The sequence below is a fragment of the Ambystoma mexicanum genome, chromosome 2p, assembly GCF_040938575.1.
Source record: "Ambystoma mexicanum isolate Mex_15411 chromosome 2p, UKY_AmexF1_1, whole genome shotgun sequence".
Taxonomy (NCBI): domain Eukaryota; kingdom Metazoa; phylum Chordata; class Amphibia; order Caudata; family Ambystomatidae; genus Ambystoma; species Ambystoma mexicanum.
Genome location: NC_090923.1, coordinates 1401436952 through 1401464779, shown reverse-complemented (window position 1 = coordinate 1401464779; position 27828 = coordinate 1401436952). Strand labels below are relative to the sequence as shown.

Here is a 27828-nt window from a genome sequence, read left to right as displayed (position 1 = left end):
ATGTGTGTTAGACAGCACCCTCCGTGCAGTAGCACAGGGGTGTCATAGTGACACTCCACCATAGACTCCATACCCTGGGACTGACTACTGTCTCCCAGGGCATGTAAAGTCACCATTGGCTTTACTAGTCCCAAATTATTAACAGAAACCAGTACAAACCATCATATTGTGGACGTACTGGTCGGGGCAATTCGATTACCCCGGGGTCTGTTAGTCGAGGGGGCACGTCTCCGTCCCCCCTGATCGAGTTTTGGCTGATGGCAGTGGAAACTACTTTTTATATTCGACCGCGAATATTTTCCTATGGGATTTTACCATTGTTCGAGGCTACCAACTTTAATTATTTAATTCTCATAGCCTCGAATATACCGCCGGTTTATTTAATTAATATTAATTCTCCGGTTGGTATTTTTTGTCAAGACTCGATTAAATGGCGTTTGTGTTCTCTTCTGTGACTCCAACCCAAGTCGAGCCCTTTGTTCCACTTTCTGGCAGGCTTCTCCACAGAAGCCCCCAAAAGTGGTGCCACTCTGTCTGGGTACCACAGGGGGGTGTGGGAGGGGGTTTAGGCACCCTGGACTGAGTTACCTTGGTAACTCAAGTCACACTCGGGCCAAGTAGTGAGCCGGCTGGCTCACCACTTAGCATGTTTAAGTGACAGCTAGGCTGAGTGAATGGGGGTTTTCTGCATAAAAGCAGGGCTTTGGGGACTGGAACTTCAGAAGTCGCCACAGGACCTGAGAATCCGACGAGGGAGAAGCTGAGCCGACCTACCACGACGATACCACCGGTGGAGCCCTGCAGAACCGACTCACCACTTCCCGATGGCAGAGAAGATCTCCCGGCTGGAGAGGCTTCTTCCCCTGACTGGTGGGCACAACCAGTTTACCTTTCTTTCTTCGCACCCCAGCCTGGTTTGTGGTCGAACTGCCCGTGCCAAGCACCCCGGCAGCCGGATAGCCACTCACCACTGAACCGCGAATCACCGGACCGCTCCTTGTACCTGAGAAACTCTGCAGCTGGTTTCTTCCCTGGCAGTGCAACGGACTCCTGTCTTCCTCCATGACGAGATCCTCTCTTCCCCCGGACGAAGCACCGACTTGCACCCGCTGCCAGGAACAATTGCCCCCGCTGGAGCGTTCTCACCACTTTAAGGTACCGTGTCCGCCAGGCCTCCCTTTCTAAAGATTGCTACAAGGTAATAATAACCCCTTAACCTTCTGGACTGGGCTGGCCGCCTTGACCCTCTAACTGGTCCCTTTCTTTGGTCCAACTCTTTTTTGAACCTTTACAAGACTTTTGTGCACTGCAACCGTGTGACCTTGGATACATTTCGTTTGGATCCTCCGAGAGTGGATCCGGCCTCTTGAACTCTAACTTCACGGTTTTACTTTGCCTTCCTCTCTTGTTATGTTGTGATAAGTGTTGGGATCTGTTTCAACTTGTTCTCTGCTCTTCTCTCCCTTTTTAAAACGAATTATTAGAGTGCCATCTACGTTAAGCGCTCACCGCTGTCTGAAAATAGGTGAGGCTTTACTTAAGACTTGTCTAATATTCTTTTAAGGGAGTGTATATCTTTTAGTGACTGTGTTTTTGAATTGCTTACTATTAGTGCCTGTGTGTTTTTCTAGATGTGGTTTTAAATAAATAATTATATCTCTTTTACACCAAGCCCTGGTCAGTGTTTACTTGTTCTACTGTGTTCTCTTGACCTATTGTGAATACTCTGTATACTGCCCAACTCTTCTTGAGGGAAGTCTGACTGCTCAGCCACAGCCACCAAGTGAATCTGTGTGGTACAGATTGCTACCAAGTGGGTTTACTGCCAAACACCTGTAGTCCTAAATCTTTTGCAGTGGTCCCAGAGGGAACTGCACAGGTTTTTGCCTAACACTCGCCACCGAGAAACAACATAAACGAACGTGAGATCCCCAGACCCATGCCCACCTATACAAATTACGGGTAGGGATTAAGCAGGTGTCATCTGCTCGAGTTCAGAAGTCCTTTAAAAGCTGGACTCAAAAATACTATGTGGAAGAGGACAGACTGCTACATATGATGCCGCTCGCCTTGAAGAAACAACAGAGGGCACACATAATTGTTTCAATCCGGGATGGGCCACACTGCACTTCTGATAAGAGATGACTGCATTAACTCTTGCTTTGCAGAATATTTGAAGGAGCTATATGCGGCGCCCCTAGCCCAATACAGAACGACGGCTATGTGAATTCCTTCCATCTATGTTTCTGCCTAGGGTCACCACTCCCCATGACGGACAGTCTTAACACCCCTATCTCAATGTCGGAGATGGCCTGCGTGATCCAATCCCTTATTCCAGGGAAGAAGACCTGCCTGGATGGCCTCCCCATGGAAGTCTATAAGGCAATGGCCGACACACTGGCACCCAGATTGGAATCAGTGTTTAGGGAGGCGGTTGATGGCAGCCAGCTACCACGCACGATGCTTGATGTCAATACAGTGGTGTTTCTTAATAACGGGACGAGACCCCGAGGAATGCAGTTCATACTACCCTATTTCATTGATCAACTCTGATGCCAAAATCTTGGCAAAATGTCTAGCACAATGAATAGCGGGGATCCTTCCATCTCTGGTCCATAAAGATTAAACCGGCTTTAATCGTAACAGACACTCGATTGTATTCATTGTTCTATAGTAGTCGGGAGGAGTCAGTGGTCTCTAACAGTATTAACTCTTCTCCGTTTACTCTCCACACTGGCAAATGCCAGGGCTGCCTGCTTTCACCCCTTCTATACGCCCTGTCAATAGAACCATTGGCAATTCAATTTTGCACCAACCCGGGGTGGACGGGCATAAGGTGGGAGGGTGTGGGGGACAACATTGGGTCTCCCTATACGCCAACAACCTACTTCTGTTTATTAGCAATTGTACCACCACCTTACCATACATCCAGGCTCTCTTACAGGACTTTGGCCCAAAGGCAGGCTATAAAATCAACTGGGGTAAGTCTGAGATTCTACCATTGTGGGTGGATATCCCATGGGATCCGGGTGCGGTCGCCCGTTTTAAGCTCCAGTCACTCCATGTCAAGTATCTGGGGGTAAATATTAGCACTTCGCTTGGTGAGATTCGAGATCTAAACTATCCTGCGTTTCTTACTCCGGTCCAGCAGGGCTTAGCGAGGTGGGACTCTCTGGCTCTCTTCTTAACGGGCAGGATAAATGCCTTTAAATGAATTCCTTACCGAAACTAATCTACCACTCCCCATGACGGACAGTCTTAACACCCCTATCTCAATGTCGGAGATGGCCTGCGTGATCCAATCCCTTATTCCAGGGAAGAAGACCTGCCTGGATGGCCTCCCCATGGAAGTCTATAAGGCAATGGCCGACACACTGGCACCCAGATTGGAATCAGTGTTTAGGGAGGCGGTTGATGGCAGCCAGCTACCACGCACGATGCTTGATGTCAATACAGTGGTGTTTCTTAATAACGGGACGAGACCCCGAGGAATGCAGTTCATACTACCCTATTTCATTGATCAACTCTGATGCCAAAATCTTGGCAAAATGTCTAGCACAATGAATAGCGGGGATCCTTCCATCTCTGGTCCATAAAGATCAAACCGGCTTTAATCGTAACAGACACTCGATTGTATTCATTGTTCTATAGTAGTCGGGAGGAGTCAGTGGTCTCTAACAGTATTAACTCTTCTCCGTTTACTCTCCACACTGGCAAATGCCAGGGCTGCCTGCTTTCACCCCTTCTATACGCCCTGTCAATAGAACCATTGGCAATTCAATTTTGCACCAACCCGGGGTGGACGGGCATAAGGTGGGAGGGTGTGGGGGACAACATTGGGTCTCCCTATACGCCAACGACCTACTTCTGTTTATTAGCAATTGTGCCACCACCTTACCATACATCCAGGCTCTCTTACAGGACTTTGGCCCAAAGGCAGGCTATAAAATCAACTGGGGTAAGTCTGAGATTCTACCATTGTGGGTGGATATCCCATGGGATCCGGGTGCGGTCGCCCGTTTTAAGCTCCAGTCACTCCATGTCAAGTATCGCTTGGTGAGATTCGAGATCTAAACTATCCTGCGTTTCTTACTCCGGTCCAGCAGGGCTTAGCGAGGTGGGACTCTCTGGCTCTCTTCTTAACGGGCAGGATAAATGCCTTTAAATGAATTCCTTACCGAAACTAATCTATCTCACTATGTTGGTACTTCTCAGCCCTACGCCTAAAATGTTTAAAGACCTAGACATGCCCATTACTAAATTTGTATGGCAGAAGAAAAAAGAATGCCTGCAGCTGCAAATGCTACAAGCTACAAACGCAGACTGGGGACTCGTGGTGAGGAAACTACCAAGCTGCGCAAGTCTTTTGGGTGAAGCGTTGGATTAACCCGGAGGACACGACAAGCTGGAAGGCGATGGAACTTGCTTTGATGGCTCTTTGTTCTCCAGTGGAGGTCACGGCTATCCCGCCGGCCTAACTCATTACAGCTAGCTGCCCCTTCCTGTCACCAGCCAACTGTGTCTCTCTTGCCAGGACTCTCTTGCTGTCAAAAATTGACTATTGTAATGCCCTCTATTTAGGCACCAACAAATGTAACCTAAACAAGCTTCAAATTATTCAAAATAACGCCATTAGAGCAGCTCTCAACATCCCTAGGAACCAACACATATCAGACACCAAACATAATTTACGCTGGCTCTCGATCCCCCAGCGAATTACTCTGAAAACTCTTGCCCTCACTCACAAATGCCTTTCCAACCAAGCACCCTCCTACCTAACCAACCGATTCACCCCCCACAACACCAACAGACCCCTCAGAATTGCTCAGACTAATTCCCTCACTATACCACGCTATAACCTTCAAAGAGCTGGTGGAGCCAGCTTTCCAGTAATGGCTTCGAAACTTTGGAATTCTCTTCCCAACTCACTAAGATCAGAACCATCCTTCTACAGATTCAAAAACACAGCCAGAGCGTGGCTAACTTCCCAAGACCCACATTTTACCAGCCAAACACACCCGCTGCCCTAGCCATCTGCCTCTTCCTTGTACATAGATGATGACTATTGCTCACCTGTAATTTACATTTTGTATATTTGCCTATATCTGTTATTGTAACTTAAATTGCTTTTAAACTGTAATTTGAAATGCTATGTCTATACTATTTCTTGCTTTAACTAAAATACACGCCCGGATGACCTTGGGCCTGGTGCGCTCTTTAAATAACTAAAATACAAATACAAACTGCTTTCATAGATTAAGGCGCATCCAATATTGGGGCTGACAATCACACAAAAGGATAAGTTACAGTCCGTACAGGGTGTGACCATGCAGGTGGCCCCCTCATGGATAAGCATACTGGCAATACTCTTTTATGGGCTGAGTTATTGGATGCACCCCAGGCAAGACATGGCATGGCCACAGATTCAGGTGTTGGACATTTTCAAAGGGGAGTATCTAATGACATTTGTCGGCGTGCCCAGTGCTAGGTCTACTAGGATAGTTCTAGAAGAGTGGGACTGGCTTTGTTATAAAACACTGAAAGATGTGATCACCACACATGCTTCAGGGGCTACGCACCAGGACAGCCCCTCAATGTGCGAGTTAGAAATGGAGCAAAACCAGACACCTTCCGCACATACCATACCATGTGTGTCCCCAATAATGTAGGTAGGAATAACACCTTAGCAGTCACATGGTCTAGTGACCTGGGGGATGACAATAAACACTGGGAATCTTTACGATTACGTCACTGAGATTCCAGGAGTTGCTCTAAGCCTAAAGAACAGAGAAATCAAATTCAAAATTATCCAAAGAATGTATTACACCGTGGCCAAGATGTACAGGATGGGACTGACCTCTACGCTAGCGTGCTAGTGTGGATGTGAGGGGGTTGTCACCATGGGTCATGTATTATGGTCTTGCTCTCGGATAGCCCCATACTGGCGCATGATACACCGACAGGTTTCACTTATAGACAACACTAGTCTCAAAATGGCCTCTGGCCCCATGCTATTCGGAGCGGGTAGTGATGACTGGCATGAGGACTCACCAAAGACTCATGCGAATTCTGCTATTCCCAGTGCACAACCCCATAGTGCTCCATTGGAAACGGAGGCCCCTGATAACGGCCCCTGCTAACTCCAGAGCAGCGCAGCGGCCCCGAATGCAGGGATACCCAGAGCCGGTTGCATCACATTGCCAGAGCGGCAGGCAGACAACGTGAGAAGAGGACTGAGGACAATCTTTCCAGGTACCCCGGCGTGGATCCGGCAGAGGTGAGCAGATAAGGTCCACGCTAGGTGGGAAGACCCAGAGAGAAGGTGAGCGGTGGGAATTGAGCAACCCGGCTGCACCGCAGGAGGCTCTAGCCAGGAGGAGGATCAAGAAGCGTCGCCCAGTGAGTGAGGAAGCAGGCGAAGCGTGGAACCTGCCCCGGACCAGCTGCCGAGGTAGAGTGGAGCGGGGACACTGCTGACGACCCAAGGGAGAGGACACTGCTGGAGAGGTTCGGCGGCGAGTCGGACTGTGGAAGGAAGCATCCAACCCACAGAGGTGCCCCCACACAAGCAGCTGGAGCCACCAGAGAGGAGGGACGGCGAGCCGGAACACAGAAGGAACCAGCCAGTCCCACGGAGGTGCCCTAGCCTAAGCAGCTGGAACTCCGACGGCAGGAAGACATGAAGCACTGAAGAGGGATGAAAGGCTCTTTGGGAGAGGACCGTAGAGGATAGGAGGAGTCGCTGAGGAGGCCCGGGAAGTCTAGTACCTTGGGAGAGCAGGTGAAGAGGAGCAGCGAACCAGAAAAGGTGAAAGGCTGCTGGCAGGGACTCCGCACCAGCGGCCCCAACGCAGCAAGCCTGGAGAGAACCTTGCTGACACTGGTAAGGCCTGCAGGAAGGGGAAAGTGATAGTGCAACACTTGTCAAGCCCAGGGGGTGGGGGTGGGTCCTGGCCTGGCGACTGACACAAAAATACCTAAAAGCACTGAACAAACCAGAATACTCCGGAGGGGCAGTGGAAAAAGCATCACCCAATCACCCATATAGCCAAAGGGGGACATGCACCTGAGGACTGACCTAATGGTCTTTTAATAATACCACTCACCCCAGCAAGCCCCGGAGAGAAAGCAGTGCCAGGGACCAAGAGGAATCTGAGAAATCAGAGAGGAAGAGGAAGGATGTCTTAAGAATCTAGGGGGAAAGCAAAGGGGATAGGGGCCCCACACCTATAACAATAGGGGCGAACCAGGATGCAACAAGAGAGAAGATCCAGAGAACGCCAGAGAAACACCCCCAGAGTGCACACAAGGGGGATACCTCGCTGGAGAGTACGGGTAGTGGGAACCAGCAAGGAAAGAACTGCTTGAGACTGGGAAATTGGCCGTACAAGAGCAAGCAGGAGGAGAGCACAAGTCAAGCTGAAGAAGGGCATAACAGGAGAAACTGGGGTACCGGGACCAGCGGGCAGAGGTGTACACAGTAATGGAATAGTGGAAAGTCGATGGGACCAAAAAAGAGGAATATTAACCCAGGGGAGCGGGAACAGGAAGGACGCAACAAGGGACATATACAAACAAAGCTCACCTTTGGAAACCTGGCAGGTCAGAGCGACGGGGAGATGCCACTCGCCAAAGAGGATTTGCTTGCTGTACTGACCAAATTCAAAGGTGAGGTTACCAAGACAGTGAAGGCAGAAGAGGCTAGCATAAGAGAAGAGCTATCACAAGCGATTGCAAACAATCGGAAAGACATTGTCTCCCTACGGGAGCGAGTTATGGAAATGGATGAACGCCCGATGGAGCTGGACACAAAGGTGCCCGAGTGGGCTGAACAGACAAAAAAGACTGAGGATAGAATAAGGGCATTAGAGGAGAAGTGTGAGGACCTAGAAAACAGGTCACAAAGAGACAGTGTTCAGATCAAGTACCTGGGGGAAGGAGTAGAGGGCCCCTATCTGGAAGTCTGCATTCAGGAACTGTTTGAGAATCTGGCAGAGGGGGAGCAAGCCTGAAGTATGGGGACAGAAAGAGCACACAGAGTGGACAGTCGGGGGATGGAGACTGGAAGAGTATCTTATCAGAGATCAGGAGGTGAGGCAACAAAACGAGAAACGCACATTTGTGGAGGGTGGAAGGTGGAGATGGGCATGGCATGGGAGAGATATGGGATGCGTTCAAGCAACACATTAAAGAATACTTCATAATGGGCCGCAAAGAAGAGCTGCCAGGAAAGGAGGGAGGCAGAAGGGTGCGGGGGGGGTTAGAGAAAGAGATACGCAAACTTGAGCAGATGCATAAGGAGAATGGAACAAATAAAGTGGCCAGAAGACAAGCGCATGCGAGAGGAAAACTGAAACAGATGACCAACAGGTTGTTGGAGAGCACCCTCCATAAGGAGCAGACAGGTTCTATGCGTTCTCCAGCCCTAGTGTGGCGGATAAGGGCTGGAGAACAGAAAGCATTCATGGATACTCTGGAGGATAGGGAGGGCAATCAAGTAGGGGCGGAGGGTGCCAAACAAAAGATTGCAAGGGATTTCTATGCAGACCTGTACGGGGAGGACCCAGCTGATGGGGAAGGGCAAGCAACATACTTAGCAGGTTGGGAGGGGCCAAGACTAACCCCCGAGCAAAAAGACCAATTAGAAGAACCCATAACATGTGAAGAGGAGCAAAGAGCAATATCCCGATTAAAGGCGAACAAAAGCATGGGGGAAGATGGGCTAACTGCAGCATTCTACATAACATTTAGGGAATCACTTGCCAAAGCCCTTACAGAAGTATTTAACCATTTTCTAGAGAATGGGGAGATGGCTAAATCTATGAACATGGCACACATCACTCTCATCCCGAAGCCAGGGAAGAACCCACACATATGCTCCTCATACCGCCTTATAGCGCTCATCAATGTGGATGCGAAATTATATACAAGGGTACTAGCAGCGAGGTTGCAAGGGATTCTACCGGGGCTGGTGATGCAGGACCAAACAGGGTTTATGCAAGGACGGAACACGTTTGACAATATAAGAAGAGTATTACATGTTATCGACAAGGCGGGGAGAGGGGGGGGGGGTGCGGTGCCGCGGCCACATGCCTGAAGATGCCTGATGATGCTAGATGCCGAGAAGGTGTTTGACCGCGTCAATTGGGCTTTTATGGAGCAAATACTCAGAAAGGTGGGAATAGGACCGAATTTTTTAAAAATGATACAGGCTCACTACCAGCATCCTCAAGCTAAGGTAAAAGTGAACAGGGGCTGACGAAACCATTCTCAATAAGGAGAGGAACAAAGCAAGGATGCCCACTCTCCCCACTCCTTTTTGCTCTGGTGATGGAACCCTTCGCGCATTGGATAAGGGGGAATAGGGATATCCGAGGGGTCAGGTGGGCAGAGACACACCACAAAATAGGCCTGTTTGCCGTTGATGTGATTTTGATGATCACTGAGCAGGACAAATCGCTACTAGCAATAATGGAGGAGATGAGGGCTTTCTCTTCTGTGTCGGCTTTAAAGTGAACTTCGGAAAGTCCGACATTTTAAATCTATCCATAGAGGAGAGGGAAAGGAACCAGCTAGAAAACAGCAACCCATTCAGGTGGGCATCGGGACCAGTCCGATATCTGGGGGTGAACTTAACTTCCACAAAACAAATAGTGGGGGCAAACTACCCGCCGCTGATGAAACAAATCAAGGCAGACTTAGCAATATGGAGTGTGCTGTATGTATCATGGTAGCTGCTGTCAAAATGAACGTACTTCCTGGCCTTCTATATCTCTTCCAGGCAGATCCCCTAGCAGTCCCGGGAAGCTGATGAAGGACATCCAGGAATGCATCATAGGATTTTTTTTGGGGGGGGGGGGGGTGAGGGAGCCGAGGATAGGGAGTAAAATGCTATTCAGGAGCAAGGCTCGGGGGAGTGGCCTGCCCCAACATAATGAAATATTACCAATGGCAGAGTGGGGAAGGGTGGAAAATAACAAACATTGGGTGGGCATGGAGCAAGCGGTGGCAGGAGAACATCTTTGGAAAGTGTTGAGGATGAGAAAGCAGGACAGGCCAGTGGGCTACTGGGAAATCCAATGACAAGAAATACTTTGAAGATTTGGGAGCAGTTGAACAAGAAGTTTTAATTATCTCCCTGGCCATCATCGCTGACACCCATTTTCGGCAACCCTGCCTTCCCACCAGGTAGGGAATATAACCGCTTCAAGCAGTGGGTGGGTGGAGGGAGGGATAAGGGAGATCGGCGATCTCTATGAAAGAATACAATTCCGGTCATTTGCAGATTGTTGAAGCAAACTAGGCCTAAAGGAAGGGGACCGGTTTGCGTATCAACATTTAAGACATTGGGCGGGAACCCCTGCAATGATGCAGGGGGCTACAAGAGAATACACAGAGTGGGAAAAGCTAATGGCACCCGCAGAGAATAATAGGGGACTGATATCGGCAATATATAAGATTCTGCTAAGTGGGGAGAAGGAAGAGGAAAGGGCATTGAGGGATAAATGGGGAAAGTAAGGCGGGAAGACGCTCATGGATAAGGAATGGGACACAGCACTGGTACACCTCATACACATCGGTGCAACATCAGGAATTACAATACAAGCTACTACATCAGTGGCATTACATCCCGAGAGACTCCATTAAATGTTTCCCACAATGTCAGCAGAGTGTTGGAGAAGTTGTGGGGAAACGGGAATGATGGAACACATCTGGTTGGGATGTCAGCGGCTGAAACATTTCTGGCTGGAGGTGAACTCAAATGTGCTTGAGATAATGTGAGTAGACAAGGAGTTTGAGGGGGTAGAGGTACTCCTAGGCGCTATACCTGATGGACAACGAGGTTTTGGTGGGGGAAGGTTATGGGCAAACTTAATGATGGCCGCCAAGAGATGTATAGTCAAACAGTGGAAACAGAAAGAGCCCCCATCCATTATAGAATGGTATTATGCAATATGGGACACAATAGATGTAGAGAAGACGACGGCGACAATACGGGGGTCACTGAGGAAATTCAGTAAAGTTTGGTCACCCTTCATAAACTATGCAATTAAGGATACCGCACACCTATACATCCCAAAGAGACTGAAGGCACTGGGAATCTTAGAGGAAGAGGACTGAGCCGCAACCAGTTAATAGGACTTAAAAGGCCGCCTGTATGAACTGCTAGGGGTGGGGGGGTTTATGGGGCAAGGGAAAAGGTGGGAGGTTACGGTTGTAGTATATGATGTGGTTTTAAAATGTGCTATGCAGAAAGTTACATGGAGATGCAAAGCTAATTATATATGTAAACTGAGTTGAGCAATAAAGATTTGGCTGGAGAAAAAAAAGACTGATGTGTGTTTCTGTAAATGTGAAAGGATGCATACTGGAAAATGTCCAGACCTTCCCAACCGGCAACTATTTCTTCAGACAGTGATGGCGTGAACAACCTAACATAACCTTTTTGACCTAGAAAGTCTAGTTTTATCATCTAGAGTTACCTGGCAGAATCATGCACTATTTTATTGTTCATAGTTCAAGCCTAGCTCGAGAGCAGCAGAGTGCTTTACAACAGCAGGGTGCCATCATTGGGCTTTTTTTATTTTACAGTAGCGCAGTACTGTTGGTGTAGAAAGGGAGGGATTTGTATTCTTCCAACCGGTATTGTTGAAAGAAACAAGAGAAATGTAGTCAGTCCTTGAGAATCAGCCCAAGGTTGAAGGAATAGCTGATTAAAAAAAGACCAAGTAGATGATAGTTTTAAATTCTGTATACTTGGGAAATTGGGGTCTGGGAGCGATAGATGGGACAAGGAGCTGCATAACATTTTCAGCAGTACAGACCTCCAGTAAAGAAATGTGTATGGATTTCCAGTGGCTCCTTGACCCCAGTGGTTGTGAAATTAGGTTAAACGTTTTCTATCCGCAAAGCCAAAGGGCAGCCAAATTGGCAAGGTCAGCGAATCTCAGTAATCAGGTAAGGATGTACTGTAAATCCTGGCGGTACATATGAGATACAAAGGAACTAGACTAGCATGTGGGTAGTGCTTGCATCTATTAGTATAAAAAGCAGATTTGAAGAGAGTGATGTGCTGGGCAGAATTGTATTTTGACGTCCTTGGGCCACAGGTTAACAAACTTAACACACTGTGTTATGTGACCTCCCTTTCTCTTTATAAACCTCTGTTATCTGACAAATACAAAAAAGTATAATGTAGCTTACCTATCATGTTGGCATCCCTGCCCTACCCAGCTTTCAGAGACAAACTTGCTTTTGGAAACCATAGAACTCACCATGTAGGCCAGTCCTCTGGAGCAAAAGCTAGCTTTTGAATGTCAATCCAGTTGTAATTCTCCATGCTATCCTTCGTAGAATGTGTTGATTGAGAATACCATAACGCACAACGGATTCACTCAGCTGTCTTCATTAAGCAGTGGTCTTTCTTGGCATGTGCATCAGAAACTAAATATTGAAGGAACATAAACAAGGGTTCTAAATGGTAAGGTCACTGAAGTCTAAGTGCTGCGGAAGCCACAAATGAATGGACTTCAGTGCTGACTTGATATTAACTCACATTGTTTCATTTCAGGAGGTGGAGATTTCAAAATTGAAAACCACAAAAGCAACCCCAATGACAAGGTGCAGGCAAAGGTGGGATCTTTGGACAACCTAGGCCACGTCCCAGCTGGAGGGAAAGTGAAAGTAAGTACATACACCTCCATTCTTTAAAAATATGTACAAAAGCTTTCATTTGTATGTCCTAAATCTTCATATATATATATATATATATATATATATATATATATATATATATATATATATATATATATTTGTAATGAGAATGATGCAGTGCTTTTTTCCATAGGGAAAGTCAATTGTTGCAGTGCTTTGAACTGAGGTCTGCATCCTTTGTATTCACTCCGCTAGATAGAATCCCTTTCTTCATCAGCATAGCATCCTTTTTTTTTTTATACTTTATTTTTGTATTTTGCCAACGTACAAACCAAAACCAACAAAAACAAGGAGTCCAGTCCCAGAGTGACCCACTCTTAGCGTAATCCAGCGAGACTTGACGGTATACATTACAAAGGTACTGACCACATCACTATACAAATACTTATTCACTCGCAGTAATGAAGTATTGAACGTACGGAGCCCACACATCCGGCGGGCGGCCATGTAGTGGTAGAGTCTGAATAAACGCTGGCCCCATGTCATGAGGGAATGCAACATCCCTCAGCCACATTTGCACAATAGGCAGGCACCCCTCACCCAGAACATCGCCATCCTTCTAGAAGCCACCACCAGGAGTAACCCAGCTAGGCGGCTAGCCCTGCCGTGCCAAAGACTTGGTGCATCAGAGGAGCGCCGCCAGGGGATCTTCTATCTGTTCCCCAGTAATCATAGAGACCTTGACAATGACATACTCCCAGAACCGAGACACCCTCAGACACTTCCAGGCCAATTGCAGGAACCCCACCTGACCAGCCCCACATCTAGCACGAGTCCTTAATAGTTGGAAAGTATCTATGGATGCGGGCCAGGGTGTGATAGACCTGGTGTACAAAATTAAAATGGATCAGTTTAAACCTGGAGTTCAGGGATACTTTTTGGGTGTGGCGCAGCACATACAGCCAGACCTCGTCCTCGATGGTCCTACCGAGGGCCTGCTCCCACCTCCGCCCTGGTGCGCCCCCTTCCTGTGGAAGATCAGCCATGAGTTTCCTACCTGCAAGACCAGACAGCCCTCCCCTTTGATTGAATCAACCTGTATAGTAGTGCTCAGGTGGGAGGCTGTCGGGGAAACAATGTAAACTCTGCTTTGAGGACATTCCACACCCAGAAGTACATTAATATGTCCAATGGGATACAGCATGGCATCCTTATGTACAAAATCATAGACCATTGTACCAGCTGCTGAGGTAGGTAACCTATTTGAAGCTTATGTCTCTCAGAAGACCCCCATGCTGGAGACCTTTGGTAAGATGGCAATAACTTCCCATGTTCTTTTATCAGTGTGTCCCTGACTAATTTCATTCGCTGTATAATAGCCTTCACCGCCATCACCAGTTCAGTAGTAGGCATGTGCTGTGGCTTCCACTCATATCTGTTCTTTGTTCTTGTAATGTGTAAAGCACCTTACCTTCATTTACAAGTCAAAAACTCACTAGACCTATAATAGTACAACTACCTTGCCACTTGACACGTTCAAATCCCATACTTGATCTATAATATAGTTCTACCTTGTTATCTGAAGCCTTCCCATTCCCAACTTGTTGGACAGGTTCAGAGGAGGACTGAACCTCCACATGTAGTTTTGGATTATGGAAGTTTAGACGGATTTGCATGCCATCATGTGTGAGGCCCTTATCCAGCCTCAAGTGATCCTCTGCATTGCCTTGCACTGAGGCTTTCTAATAACTGTTGAGTCATGGTCACTGATCCGATTCAGTGTTGAGCCATTCATCCAGCCATTTCATGCTTTTGAACTATTTCCCCAGATATGAGTGGTGTTCTCTGTAAGCCATGTCCCATCATTATCTTTGATAGCATGGTGGATCTCTGCCTCTCAATTACTGGACTCTTCCAGAGTCATTAACATTGTACGCTTCCACTTCCTGTAAACTAGAGATTTATGAGGAGGAGCAGGAAGTATATTGTGTTCTTTATCACAGCCGTATATCGCCTTTAGTCACAACCACTGAAATTCTTGGATTTTGAGGTGATAAACATGTGACGCTGCATCATAGAATGTCAATTCAGAACACCCTGCTTCAGCTGTGGCTGTGGTGTTGGAAATCATTGAACAACCACTTGTGCAAGTCCACATGCTGTCTGTTCCTCATCTACAAGAATTAGGTAATTTAGGCACAGAAGTTGTTCATTTTGAGGATTTTAGAGGACTCGTCTTCTGCTTCCTCTTATATTGCTCCTCTTGTCTTAAAGAACTCTGTGTTGAGCAAAGCTAGAGCTTGGCGAGCCCGTTCGGGTCGGCCCGAGCCCCACCTAGGGCTCTGGCCTGACCCCCCCCTTTCCTCTCTCGTGGCAGTGCCTGCTCAAAGCAAGGGCCGGCCACAAGCCCACCAGGTGCACCCATACTCCTTCAAATAAAAAAATAACACACTCCATATGCCCTTCTGGTTTCTTTTAAACCACCCCATTCCTTCCTTGCTGGACATATGTCTTCCGTTCATATCTCGCTCTCTATCTTCTGCCTTCTCTTACCTGGTCTGCTTCTAGCCGCTTTCTTGCAATGCTGCTGCTTTCCCATGCTCTTTCTCCCTGAGTTTAATCATTTCACTCCCCATTTATTCTGCTTTTCGCTCAATCCCTGCTTTCCTTTGGATGTGTCGCCCCTGTTTCCTTATGTGGCACATTTTCACTCGGTCTCATTCTTTCCCTTACATTCCCGGTCACTTTGTTTCTCTCAAGTTCTTTGCTTTTCTCAAACCTCATCATTTCTGTCTCATCACCTCCCCTTTCTCTCGCTAACCCTCCTGTCTCCTCCCATTCTCACTTTTTCTTTTCTTTGTGATGTTATCAGCCCGGTATGACTTTTTGCTGCTTCCTGATCCATCCTTCTGCCCTCCCCAAGCACCCCAACAACCTGTGGTGGACTAATGGCCACACCTTACCGAGGCAGTCTAAGTTAAGGTAGCTATATGGAATCACAAAGAGCAGCTAATGTCTGGGCGGTTGATTTTAAAAAAAAAAAAAAGCCTGTGCTGTGGTGGGAGGAGCCATGGAGAGGCATTGAAACATAGTGGCAAGAACAGGCTTCAACAATCTTCAGCTGCCCCATTAGGATGTTAATTAGGTAAAAACATAACTGGAAGACTGATTCGCATCTACATCAGTGACAGTTCAACCTCTGCACCGCAGGTGGCTGCATGCTTCTCCGCCCCTAGAATCTACCACGGTTACTGGGCCCAAATGAGATGTGACTGACCAGTTAAGGTTTGGAAAGTGAATGGATCAAATTGCTCTTGAAATAAAAGGACTAAAGTCCGCTGGCCAGCGGTGAAGAAGATATTATGAATGAAAAGGTTTGTACGGTTTCAGTGAGGCATAGTAACAACAGTTCCGGCCACCTGACTGCCAGCATCATGAGGGTCTAGTAAAGGCGTGATATGGAGCAGAGTCACAGCACTGGGAAGCAAGTGAGAGACAACATTAGATAAAGAGGCCCTTGATGCGTCGTGTTGAAACGTGTCTGTGCAGCATTTTTCCAAATGCTAAAGTAAGTACCTTTTGCTGTTGGGCATTTGTAGAGAAAGGTCTTTCTTTGATCTTGTCGTGTTCTGGATATTCTGTTATGTATTTTCCACCTTGCTTCAGCTGTCCAACAAGTTTATGCTTTGCATGTGTGCTTAGCAAGCCTATTGAGGAAAGATATTTTTACAAGTCAAGCCCACGCTGTGATGGAACACCATTGAGCTGACCGGGCTTGAGCCCTGCCACACCGCCCTTGTTTTGTGCAGCCATTTCCCAGACTCAGCCCGTGGTGGGCTCCTAGAGCCAAGCCTGATCCCCAGGCTCGGTCCTGGTTCGGCCCTAAACCTGAAATCTCTGGCTCCCCCACATCTTAGCAAAGCAGAGGCAGGATTCCCCGGACATTGCCATTTCTTTCAATGTTCACTGTTTGTTCATATCATGCAACTAGTAACAGAGAAAGTGAGGTCCGAGACTGTGTCGTGTATTGAACAAGAAAAGCCAGTGGATGGTTTAACTTTCTACTATAAAACTCTATTGAATGCATTAGTGTGGTAAGTGTTGCTTTATGAGACACTACAAAACTTACTTACACAGTTAGCACTGCCAAATCTCTAACCAAACTTTTCATGAGTGTTCAGTATTGTTCTCCTTATTAAAAAAAAGGTCACTATTCTGCTAATGATTTCCATATTTAACTCTATGGAGTGTGGCAGGTAGTCTCCAATGATGGTGTCAACAATTAAATGAATACCTAAAACTTTATTTTTTTTCACATTACTACAACAAGATGTTTTGGAACATGAAGACTCAAGTTCTCTTTCTTCCTCAGTTTACTTTTTCTCTTAACTGGTCTATGCTATGGCTAGTTTTAATGTGACTCTTTCAATCAGCTGACCGCTGATGTGACTAACAATTACTGTGTTTATATGCTACCTGGGATTTACCAATCTAGTCGTATACACAGGAGAGTGATGCGATTCTAACACCAGGAAACGGTGCATTGATAATCTCTTGCTTCTCATTGCCACACGCTTTGCCTTGTAAAGTATTTGAACCGCAACTTCCAACAAGCACTTCTCATCGGTTCGATTTTTCTTTCACTCAGCATCTCTTGCACAGTGTTGGGACTACCCTCCCAGATGTCTCAGCTAAACACTTCAGCCCTCAATTATGTCACAAGAGGTAACAGGGCTAGGTTTATTTCATTGCAATGCATGAAATAAATCAGACAGAGTAACCCTGACTTAAAATAGAAGTTATACCCCTGAATTCTACACCAGCAAGATAGCTACTAGATACTTTTGGGGGATGTTACACATATAGTACATTTCTCACGATATTTTGTCCTTGCAGATGTTTCCATCTCGGGATAGTGTAGTCTCTTGCTGGTACCGGTTTATCTAAACTAGTCGCCTGACTTCTCTCCATTGCCTGGTATCCCTGCTTAAGGGAGGGCATATGGTTCTTACTAGTAACATCTGCCTGATCACATATCACTATTTTGCATGCTATATCTTACACTTCAGAAGCAGAGCCTCTTGAGGCCTGCCACTTGTCTAATCGCAAAGCCTTACGGGCCTATGATGTGACATTCAAATATGGCGACCAGTGCTAACTTTTAAAAATATACAGGAAATTTCATATTCAGAATGGGAGCGCCTTAAAGTCTGATTCCTCGCTCCATTTTGTTCATCTAAGCACAACCAACACACATCTACATTAATATAGAATTTATTATTTTCGTTACATTATTCAAGACAATAACAGCAACAACAAAAAATAGCAATTGTAACCAATATTAATGCAATATGAATAGCACACATAAGAAGTATTGAGGTACAAAGTATTTTGGTAACTTAACAAAATACCTAAGTAATTGGACATCTGGTGACTGTTCAGAAAGCATGTTGCTTATAGTGGTAAATGATTTGCAAAATATGGGTCTGCTTGATTATATCTGTAATTGTCTATACTTGAGGCATTAGTTCTAACAAGCTTTAGGGAATTAATTAAGTCCAGTCAACTTGGCTGTCAAAACTCAAGCTTATCTGGATTCCTTGTTCAGCAGGCAAACCCATGGCATAAGCTTTACTTTAGGTAGTCGGTAAAAGTATGTCCTGTATAACTTATTCCTTTGGCCTGATACAGTTGTCATTAGCTTCAAAGATTGTGTTTCCTTCTAGGGAAACCTCTGTGCTATATCTTCCTAGCAAACCCTTTTGCCAACTGTCAATACTTGAATTGGTCTGAGTTACTCTTTGCACTGAGGCTGGGTTAGCTACATAGGTCAAAGTCTTCACACAGTTCCAGCTCCTAAACAGAAATTAGGAGGAAATCAAGGGGAGCCGATGTAAAACCTCATTTGTTCTACAGGAATCGACATTTCCCAAACATCGTGATGGATAATCCAGTTCCAGCTACAGCACTGCCCGAGGACCATATTGGCCTATATGCAAGAAATGAACACTGAGAAAACGTACACTGTCATCCTTAGAACATAGAGATTTTACCATGGCCACAGCTCACATGATACTCCAGAGGTGTTTGCAAGGCCTCTTGACCAGACTGGTTGTGCAATGTCATCACAGATTGTTCTTAGCTGAGCATTCAGGAAGTCCTGCACCACTGAAGGGCAACGTCCCACTTCATTGGCTGTCCTACTGAAGTGAAGTTCGAGATTAAAACAGTGCAAATTCTGACGTACAGATCCCAGTTCACTTATCCATAGCTCACCCATGCTTGCATCTATATTAGTCAATTGGACCCCGTTATCAAGCCAGTGGCCTTTTAAAACTGCCCCAGCTTCTCATCATGGGCCCGTACTCTGTAAACATTCCAGGCTGAACTTGCAGTATTAGCACCGTCATGTATGTGTTATTCAATGGATTGCATTTGCCTACAGATTTCTTCTTTTGATAGCCCTTCCAGCTTCAGCTGCTCAGGAAAGTCTGGCAAGGGGCGAAATGCGGCTCAATGTCACCCATCGATCATTTTGTTCCCTGACCGTGCCACTCATAGACTCCGAATTTGACGTTGGTTGCCATACTCAAGAAATGCACTAGGCCTCCCTACCCGACTCTGTTACGAAACAGTTCAAAACCTTTTTTTTTTTTATTCACATTTTTATGAGATCGAGACATTTACAAAGAAACAAACAATTCCAAGTAAAACCAACTAAACCCATAGCAGTCTGGATCCCGCCCGCCCCCTTCCCGCACATCTCCTATTTTACCACATTTTTTGTTCCATGGTGCAAGATACCCCCTACCAATGTCTCTGTACTGAGGGTCATTGGCGTGTCCGTGAGTATTTCCTCCCGGCTCCCTTCTCTAGCCCCCCTCCCCTCGCCCTCCTCCCCACATTTTTACCCCCTGGCTTCCGATATATCAATTTGATCAATCTGATTAGCTGCTTTCCTCCAACTCCCATTGAAGCAGAAGGGCTGACCACTCGGCGTGATATTCCTTCAACTTGTCGTTCACCACAGCCGTAAGCTTTTCCATTACCATCATATTATGTACTTTTCCTACCCAAAACTCTTTTGTGGGCAGCGTTTCCTTTTTCCACCATTGGGCCATAGCCAATCTTACAGCTCTTAACTTGGCTTCCCATATCTCGGTAGCCTCTGTTCTTCGTCCTTGTGTGGGCGCCCTAGTTGCATTTGCAGAGGGTCTAAATCTAGCCCTATCCCCGTTACCTCTTCCATCCAACTCAGCAATCTTCTTTCCAGAAGAATTGCACTCTGGGGCACCACCACCACATGTGTGCTAAGGTGCCCCGCTGACCACACCCCCTTGGGTAATAAGGAGACACTCCCTGAACCATTTTTGACACTTTCACCGGGTCCCTGTGCCATCCCATTCAAATTTTGAGGTTGTGCTCTATCGTGGAGGTGAACAGCCCTCCATCGAAGACCACTCTATATATTTGTGACCATTCCTCCTCCGGGATCTCTTCCGCTATCAGCTGCCCCCAGTACCTCTGAAGCGTTTGCCTCCCATGTAAACAGGTTCCATTCATCGCCTTGTATAGTTTGGAGGGAATTCTCTTCCGCAAGACTGACTTGTCCAGGGACTTTTCCACCGGTGTCAGCTCCCTAGACACCTCTTTTACCCATTTAGGATCTGTCAGAGTGTCCTTAATTCGGCAGTAGTCAAAAATGTTGGAGTCCACTCCCAGCGAGTCACACACCTTACCCCATTCCAGGAAGCTCCCGCCATCCAAGAGTTTTCCCACCCTTTGCAGACCTGCGTCTGACCACCATTGTGAATGTTGGAAACCCTGCTGCCCCAAAACAAACGGGTGTCCCCATACTGAGGACTTTATGAGGCCCATGATGTAAACCCTTGTGTTTCAATTGAGTCCCTCCAGACTGACCAAAAGACTCCTAGCGTTGGATGGGACCTCATGTGTTCCTGGGATTGCTCTCGGCAGGACCAAGGAGTAGTCCCGAACATTCAGGGGGATCGCTACCAAATCTTCTAAATAAGTCCAATACGTCCTCAGATCCTCCCTCATATGTTCTAGCATCCCTCTAATTTTTGCCGCCTGGTAGTATCTGTTGATGACTGGCAAGCCTCGAATCCCCTCTTATCTCTTGGAAGGGTTAGTGTTGCCATTTTCACTCTGGGGGCCTTATTACCCATATAAACCTACGAAGCTCTCCTGTGACCTCACTAAAAAACGTGTCCGAGTGACGATTTGGAATTGCTGTAAACACATATAACAACCTAGGTAATACATTAATCTTTATGGAGGTCATCCTTCCATACCATGTCACTATCAACGGGCCCTATCTCTTCAAGTGCGCTGATAGCTGTATGCGGATGGGCTCATAATTAGCCGTCACCATTTCACCCAACTTCCTCGTCACCCAGATGCCCAAGTAGCGTATGCTTTTCTGGTTAACCTTCATACCCAGGTAGCTTTTTTTGTAACTAGGAGCGGGCTCCTTGCCAGTAACGGCAGGCTGGCCGATTTTCCCACTTTAATTTTAAGCCCCGAAAGGAGACCATACTCCTCTACCTGGGCCATTAAAGCTGGGAGGGAGTATCCAGTGTTTGTGAGGTAGGCCAATACATCATCTGCGAACAGTGAGATTTTGCATTCCAGTTCTCTCCCCCCGTAATGCCCCTGATCTGGTAGTTCATCCGCATTGCAATTGCTAGCTGTTCCATCGTGAGGGCGTACAGCAATGGGGAGAGGGGACATCCCTGCCTGGTGCCTCTCGAAGGGCTCTGTGAGCCCCCCTTTTATCCGCACCCTTGTCCTGGGCTTATTGTATAGTTCTGTTACCCATTTCAGGAAGTTCGTTCTTATCCCCATCTTCCCCAGGATCTTCATCATGAAGGGCCACTTGACCCTATCAAAATCCTTTTCAGAATCCAGCGTCACTAAACAAGCGTCCAGCCCTCCCTTTAGTGCTCCGTGGATCAGGTTGATTGTCTTCCTAATGTTAGCTGACCCTTGCATTCTCTTAATAAATCCCACCTGGTCCCCATGCACCAGTAGCTGCATGTTTCCCTTCAGTCTTGTTCCCAGGACTTTTGGCAGGATCTTCACATCTCCATTAAGGAGGGAGATCAGCCTATAGGAGGCGCATCTGGTCTGATCCTTCCCTTCCTTTGGGATTGTGGCTGACTGCCGCCAACATCGTGGTAATGAGAGGTTCGTCCCCCAGGCATGCATTGAATACCTTCGCTAGATGTGGAGCCAACAGGGATCGCTACGATTTGTGAAACTTCATAGTGAAACCGGCCCCCCGGGTCCTGACCCTGCTATCATTTCTGTGATTGCCTTCAGTACCTCCTCTGCAGTTATGGGATCATCTAGATTTTCTGCTATCTCCTTTGGGAGCTAAGGGATAGGTAACTATTTAAAAAAATCATCAGTTAGGGATTCCTCACCCGCCCACTCTGAGGAATATAGTGTTCTATAATATTCTACAAACTCGCTCCCTATACCCGGTACATCATGTAGGATTCGGTCGTCCTCCGTCCTTATAGCCCCTATGGTCCTCTTCTTTTTCTCTTCCCTCAGTCTCCATGCCAGGATCCTATCCGCTTTGTCTCCTTTCTCGTGATATTTCTGTTTCATTTCCTGTATTAATAGAGCTTTTAATTTGGTATTATATTTTTGGAGTTCCTTTACCTTAACTGGTGACACATATTGCCCCTGGATACCTCCCGGCTGTATCTCCTCTATCTTTCTGCAGAGCTTAACCGCTTTTTCCTCCCCGTGTCTTTTTCTCTGAGCCTATTCTCATCACGGTCCCTCTCATGTAGCTTTGAAGCCGTCCCAGACAGATTGGATTCTCACCTCCCCCATATCATTAAAAAGGATGTATTCCTTGATTTCACCCCTAAGCAGCTCCTGCTGCACCTCTTTGTCCTTAAGCAGGAAGTCATTGCATCTCCAGCTACCCCGGGGGATCCCAAGTTCCCGGTGTCCACTGTAATTGCTACCAAATCGTTGTCTGACCACGCGATCGGTGCCACTTGAGAGTCTAGCACCTGATCTCGCAGACCTTTGGCCACCAGAATCATACAAGAGAGAGTCATACAACCCCAGGACCTCATTAACCCCTTTGAAGCGCTCTGATTCACTTGGATTGGGTTACACAATCCTTCCATCCCCATTCTCTTGCGATCCCTCTGCCGGTCCAATACCATATTGAAGTCTCCACCCACCACCAGTTGACCTTCTGTGATTTGAATTAATGTATCTCGAACTTTCTCCCAGAAGTCACATTGCTGCACAGTCGGGGCATAAATCGAGCCAATTGTGAACTTAGCCCCATGCACGAGACCCTTCACTAGCAAATATCTCCCGTTGCGATCCACCAATACCTCTTCTGCCATAAAGCTCAGCCTGGTCGAGACCAGGATTGCTACCCCCCGCTTTTTTGTAACATCTGATGCCATAAAGACTTCCCCCACATCCCAGGAACATAGTCGTGGTTCCCCTCCCTTCTTCAAATGTGCTTCTTGTAGGCACATCCATTCAAGCTTAGACCTCTTGAATTCATGGAACACCAGTGATCTTTTAGCGGGAGAGTTGAGGCCACGGGTGTTAAGGGAGCCGCTCCTCATATAACCTAATCCAGGCATCTCGCTTTTTCCCTTAACCAACCATCTGTTCCCCTCTTTCCTGATATGAACCCTCTTTCGCAACCTTCTGAACCGGGTCCCAATTTCACACCATTGTTTTGAACGTTAACTTTTCGGGACCTTCTAAACTGTGTTTCCCCCCCACACCACTGAACTTGAACATCCACCTCTTGGACTTGAGCCCCCCCCTCCTCCTCCCCTCTGCACCCAACCCCGTTTGGATCCATTTCTCTTGACAAGATTGAATCGCCAGTGGTCTTCTCCCACTTTCGGACCGGTTCACTCGGAATTTCCACTTGGAGCCCCCACTCTGGTTTCGCTACCATCAAATTGTGTTTCAATGTGGTCGTTCCTTCTCCCCCATCATTCACCAAGAGAGATTATTCCCCTGCATATCATATTCCCCCCGCACACCATTCACTTGTTTCAAAATGTTTCAAGGTGGGTCCACCTGAGGCGATCCCAGCTTTCTGAATTTCCTGGAGCCTGGGACTTTACATCTATTCGGGCCCTTAATGCGCCAGTGCCTGTCCTCTGGGCCTTTATCCTTGTCAGCCCTTTGTTAGCCTTCTCCGCCCAGCAACTCTTCCGTGACCCTTGTAATGTCCTCCTCGGCAACTAGTTTGTAACTCTAGCCCTCCACCTCGAAAGAAACAGAGAAGGGAAAACCTCAGCGGTATCGCACCCCTTTTTCCTTGAGCCACTTTGTGAGGGGAGCACATAGACGCCTCTTTGCCAGCGTCAGCACAGATAAATCTTGGTATATTGCCACCTGTGCATTTCCCATGGCCACAGACCATTGCCTTCTCTAGAATTTTGTGTTTGTCTGGGTAATTGTGAAACCGCGCCAACATAGAGTGCGGGCCTCTACCGGTCGCTCTCTCTCTGTGGATCCTCTCCAGTTTGGGATCATCCATATTGCCATCACCAAACAGTGTTTTAACCACCTCATGTATGATTCTCCACAAGTCTACCTCCGTTTCACCTTCATTTTCTGGGATTCCAATAAATCTTAGATTGTTCTTTCTCTCTCGATTCTCTAAATCGTCCATCTTCCGATCAACCTCGCCTTCTCTTCTCTCCTCCAACTTCGCTATCCACATGTCCATCTGGGTTTCCAAAGTTTCGAGGGACGACTGATTGTGCTCCACTGCTTGCAGTCTCTCATCCATGCTGTCAATTTTCAGTTATTTTGTCCACTTTACCGCCAATGTCGGCCCTCATTCCTCTAATTCCTTCCAGAAATACTGGTACTCAAAATGTTCCAGTTTTTCCCGCCAGTCCATGGGCAGCTCGGTCCCCTCAGAAGTGCGCAAGGAGGCGAGGCCCGCGTCTACCACCCGTGCTGTGCCTTGCTTGTTACTCTTAGGGCCCACTTCCCTTGGGTCTGTGGTTTTAGGCAGTGTCACCCGCTTCTATCGCTTTTTCTCCATGAGCCACTGCTCAGGGCTTCCCGGTCGTTCGTCCTTCAGCCGGGGTCCTGCTTGGTGTCACTCCCCTCCTCGTCCTCCACTGGTTTAGTTAAGGCCAGCTGTTGTCCTCTCCCTTGTTCTCCCCTTATATTCTCTATCCACCACTGTAGACTTCATTGGAGAGCGGGCACATGCCCCAGAAGCTTGTCCCGGGGGCCCTCACCGTAGCCTGGACCGTTTTAGACAACCACAAAACTGTCCGGGTGTGCGGGAGAGTGGGGTGGCAGTGTTTCAATCTGGTCCTTTCTGGCTCGGTCCTCTTTCTCAGCCACGTGTAGATGGATTTATCAACTGGGCAGGGAGAAGCTGTGGATATATTATGAGGCGGGCACACGCCCCAGGGATGATACTGGGGGCCCTCACCTCGCAAGTGCAAGGGAGGGGGCTCCTGTTGCTCCTCACTCTATTGTTCTGACTCCGGGTTCTGTTTCCTGCCCATGCCTATTTCCTTCTGGGTGCTCCTCTTTGGCCCCCACTGATGGGGTTATCGCTTCCCCTGGGCCACCTTGTCTGGGCCACAACCGTGGGGTGACCGTTTCCTCCCTTGGACTGCTTCTCCTCCTTTAGGGAGTAACATCTCCTACAAGGCCTGCCATCTGGGCTACCCCTCGGAGCTTGCCCTCTGCCCTCCTGCCCTCTGGAGAGGCGCGTTCTTGCCTTCTATTGTCCTTTTCCCCTTCTATCCACGTTCTTCCTCCAGACCATGCCCACATGGGGCCGTTGTAATTGTAGTTGAGGGGGGGAGACCTCTTATTAGTCCCCCGGGGGGGTCCGCTTCCACCCGGCTGGATACAGCAGCAGTACGCTGGATGGCCCTTGATCGGCCGCGTAGGCACGGCCCTTCTCCCCTGAGCCTTGCCTACTCTCAAAGGCTCTCTATGGGCCTGCAGTTGTTGTCGGCTGGGCTTTCCCTCCGGCAATGTCCCCTGGTCCAGGACACCCCTCCCCCATGGGACCCGGCACTCCAAGAAATGGAGTCTGCTTTGCTGGCGGGGGGGTGGGACCTCCTCAACTTCTCTCCTCTGCGGCGGCCTCCCTCAGGTTCCGCATACTGCAAGAGACAGTGCTTTTTTCCACTGCCCGACACTGCTGGGGCACCCCTCCCACAGGCGGGCCAGCACTCACGGGACCGCCAGGCGTCCTGATGGTAGAGGGGGTGGATCTCTCCTTCTCTACCCCGCGTGGGTTCTGGATAGTTTCCCCTCCCGGTCCGCCTTCCCTCCTGGATAGTTTTCCTTCACGTCTGTGTGATCCGATCTGAAGCACGTGGGACATGGATGAAAACACTTTCGTTTTCGCTTCCACCACGGTCTTCAATTTCTCCCTCTCGGTAGTGCGGTTTCTCGCCAACTTTCACCCCCGGATGCCCCAGGTGCTTATCTTCAGCCGGGGGCTGTTTTCGTATTGGGGTAGGGGGGTGCTTAGTGGGGGCTCATTTCGCTTTTGCTGGTACTGTAGGAGGAGGCCTACGCCGATGCGACTTCCATCGGTGCGCCCCCTGGTGGCTCTCTCCTCAGAACTTTTTTCAATTTGAATTTAACCTGCGTCAGAATGTCAGCACCCAAGCCATCTGGATTCAAGCACTGCAAGGACTGCAAGATATCCCTCACGGATACGTGCAATATCTGTGTGTGGGTTCTCAGAATGAGGCAGAGTGAGGCATGACACTAAGCAATGTAGTTGTCGCCCACAAACCCGAAAACGGTGAGGGAGCACTTAGCAAAACTGCCTCTTGGAAGGACCCCCTACCAAATAAGGCCCTCTGGCCCAGACACTGAGGAACCAACTCCTGAGCAGAAAAGGGGAAGCTAGATGTCATAGAAATTGAAGAAGCGATTGCAGTCTTTTAGCGAGACCCACCACACTTCTTTGCATAAGAAAAAATGGTGCAGACACAGGCGTGACTCCGACTCGTCAGGGTGAAAGGAATAAGTCCTGCCCTACTAAGGGGGCTTCGAGGGAGGAATGGGAGTCGTTCAAGAAACAGATGGTGCCGGTCTTTGTGAAGAATGTGCCGGGTACGGCTTCGGCCTCAATGGCATCGGCAGGTTCGGCGCAGACCATGCTCAGTTTGTCTGGCGCAAATGTGATCAAAGGAAGTCCAGCACCCTCAAGCAAAACCTCAGTCCATAGGAAGCCTGCATCCGCACCGACTCCTCAATCAATGACAACAGGCCACTTCGAACTTCTGTTCTTGACAAATCAACCTTGGGACCGATGGCTACGGCATGAGTCCAGATCGGATTTCTTCAAATCCATGCTGTAGATTTTTTGAAGAATGAGATCCGATCCACTTCGGGATGGGAACCCACTGGTCGGGGCTGACGTGGACCCAGTGCCCAGTTTCATGGCTCACCATGCTGGTCTAGTTGAATTGGCCCCGGACCCCTCTGCATCTGGACCTCAACTGGGCTTTCTTTAAAGTTCAATCGCATACACAAGTCATTTATCATTCGGATTCCTTGCATTAAAATTTTTTGCCACTTGCAACCTTGGGCTCAACACACAGTTCGATTTACTATCAGCTTCCTCTGACTCACCGGCTGTGCGGAGCTCGTTGGCTTCTTTGTTCTCTGGAGTCAAGGATAGTACCAATGGTAGCCAGCTCGCCTCTCCATCTGCTTTATCAAAGCGGGATGCCCCCGTGTACCATTGACATCTGCTGCTTCCCACGCCAGCTGCAGCTCCAGGTCTTGTGCTTTCCCTTTCACAGGCTTCGTGGGTCTGAGGTGAAAAGGGCAAGGTCAATTCCCCTTAGTTGTCCTTTCAGATCTCATCGCCTTTCTTCTCCTCTTGAACTGCCAGTTTGGTGTAGCTATCGCCTCGTGCATTCAGCCTTGCTCGAAGTGTGCTTTCGTGCTCTGCCTTTTATCCCAGCGGGGGAGGTAAAGGGCCGTCAGGTGTGCCTGAGTATTAACAATTGCCTGACTCTGCCTGACCCGTGTATTGGGACATGTCCGGTTAACGGCTATGGTATTAGTATGTTGTCTGTTACCGTGTAAGAAGTTTGGGGGGAAGGGAGTAGAGCTTCCAAATATACTACAGGGTAG

General features: G+C 47.9%; 1 protein-coding gene across 30 annotated transcripts in view; it reads left to right on the top strand.

Moving 5' to 3' along the window:
- The window catches only part of MAP4 (microtubule associated protein 4), a 2534981-nt gene that overhangs the window by 2445048 nt on the left and 62105 nt on the right, over nucleotides 1-27828 (top strand). For all 30 annotated transcript variants that reach the window (XM_069645850.1, XM_069645857.1, XM_069645873.1 and 27 more), the window contains one exon: nucleotides 12572-12684. In XM_069645850.1, coding sequence (XP_069501951.1) covers nucleotides 12572-12684 — 113 coding nt within the window. The remainder of the gene's footprint in view (nucleotides 1-12571; nucleotides 12685-27828) is intronic.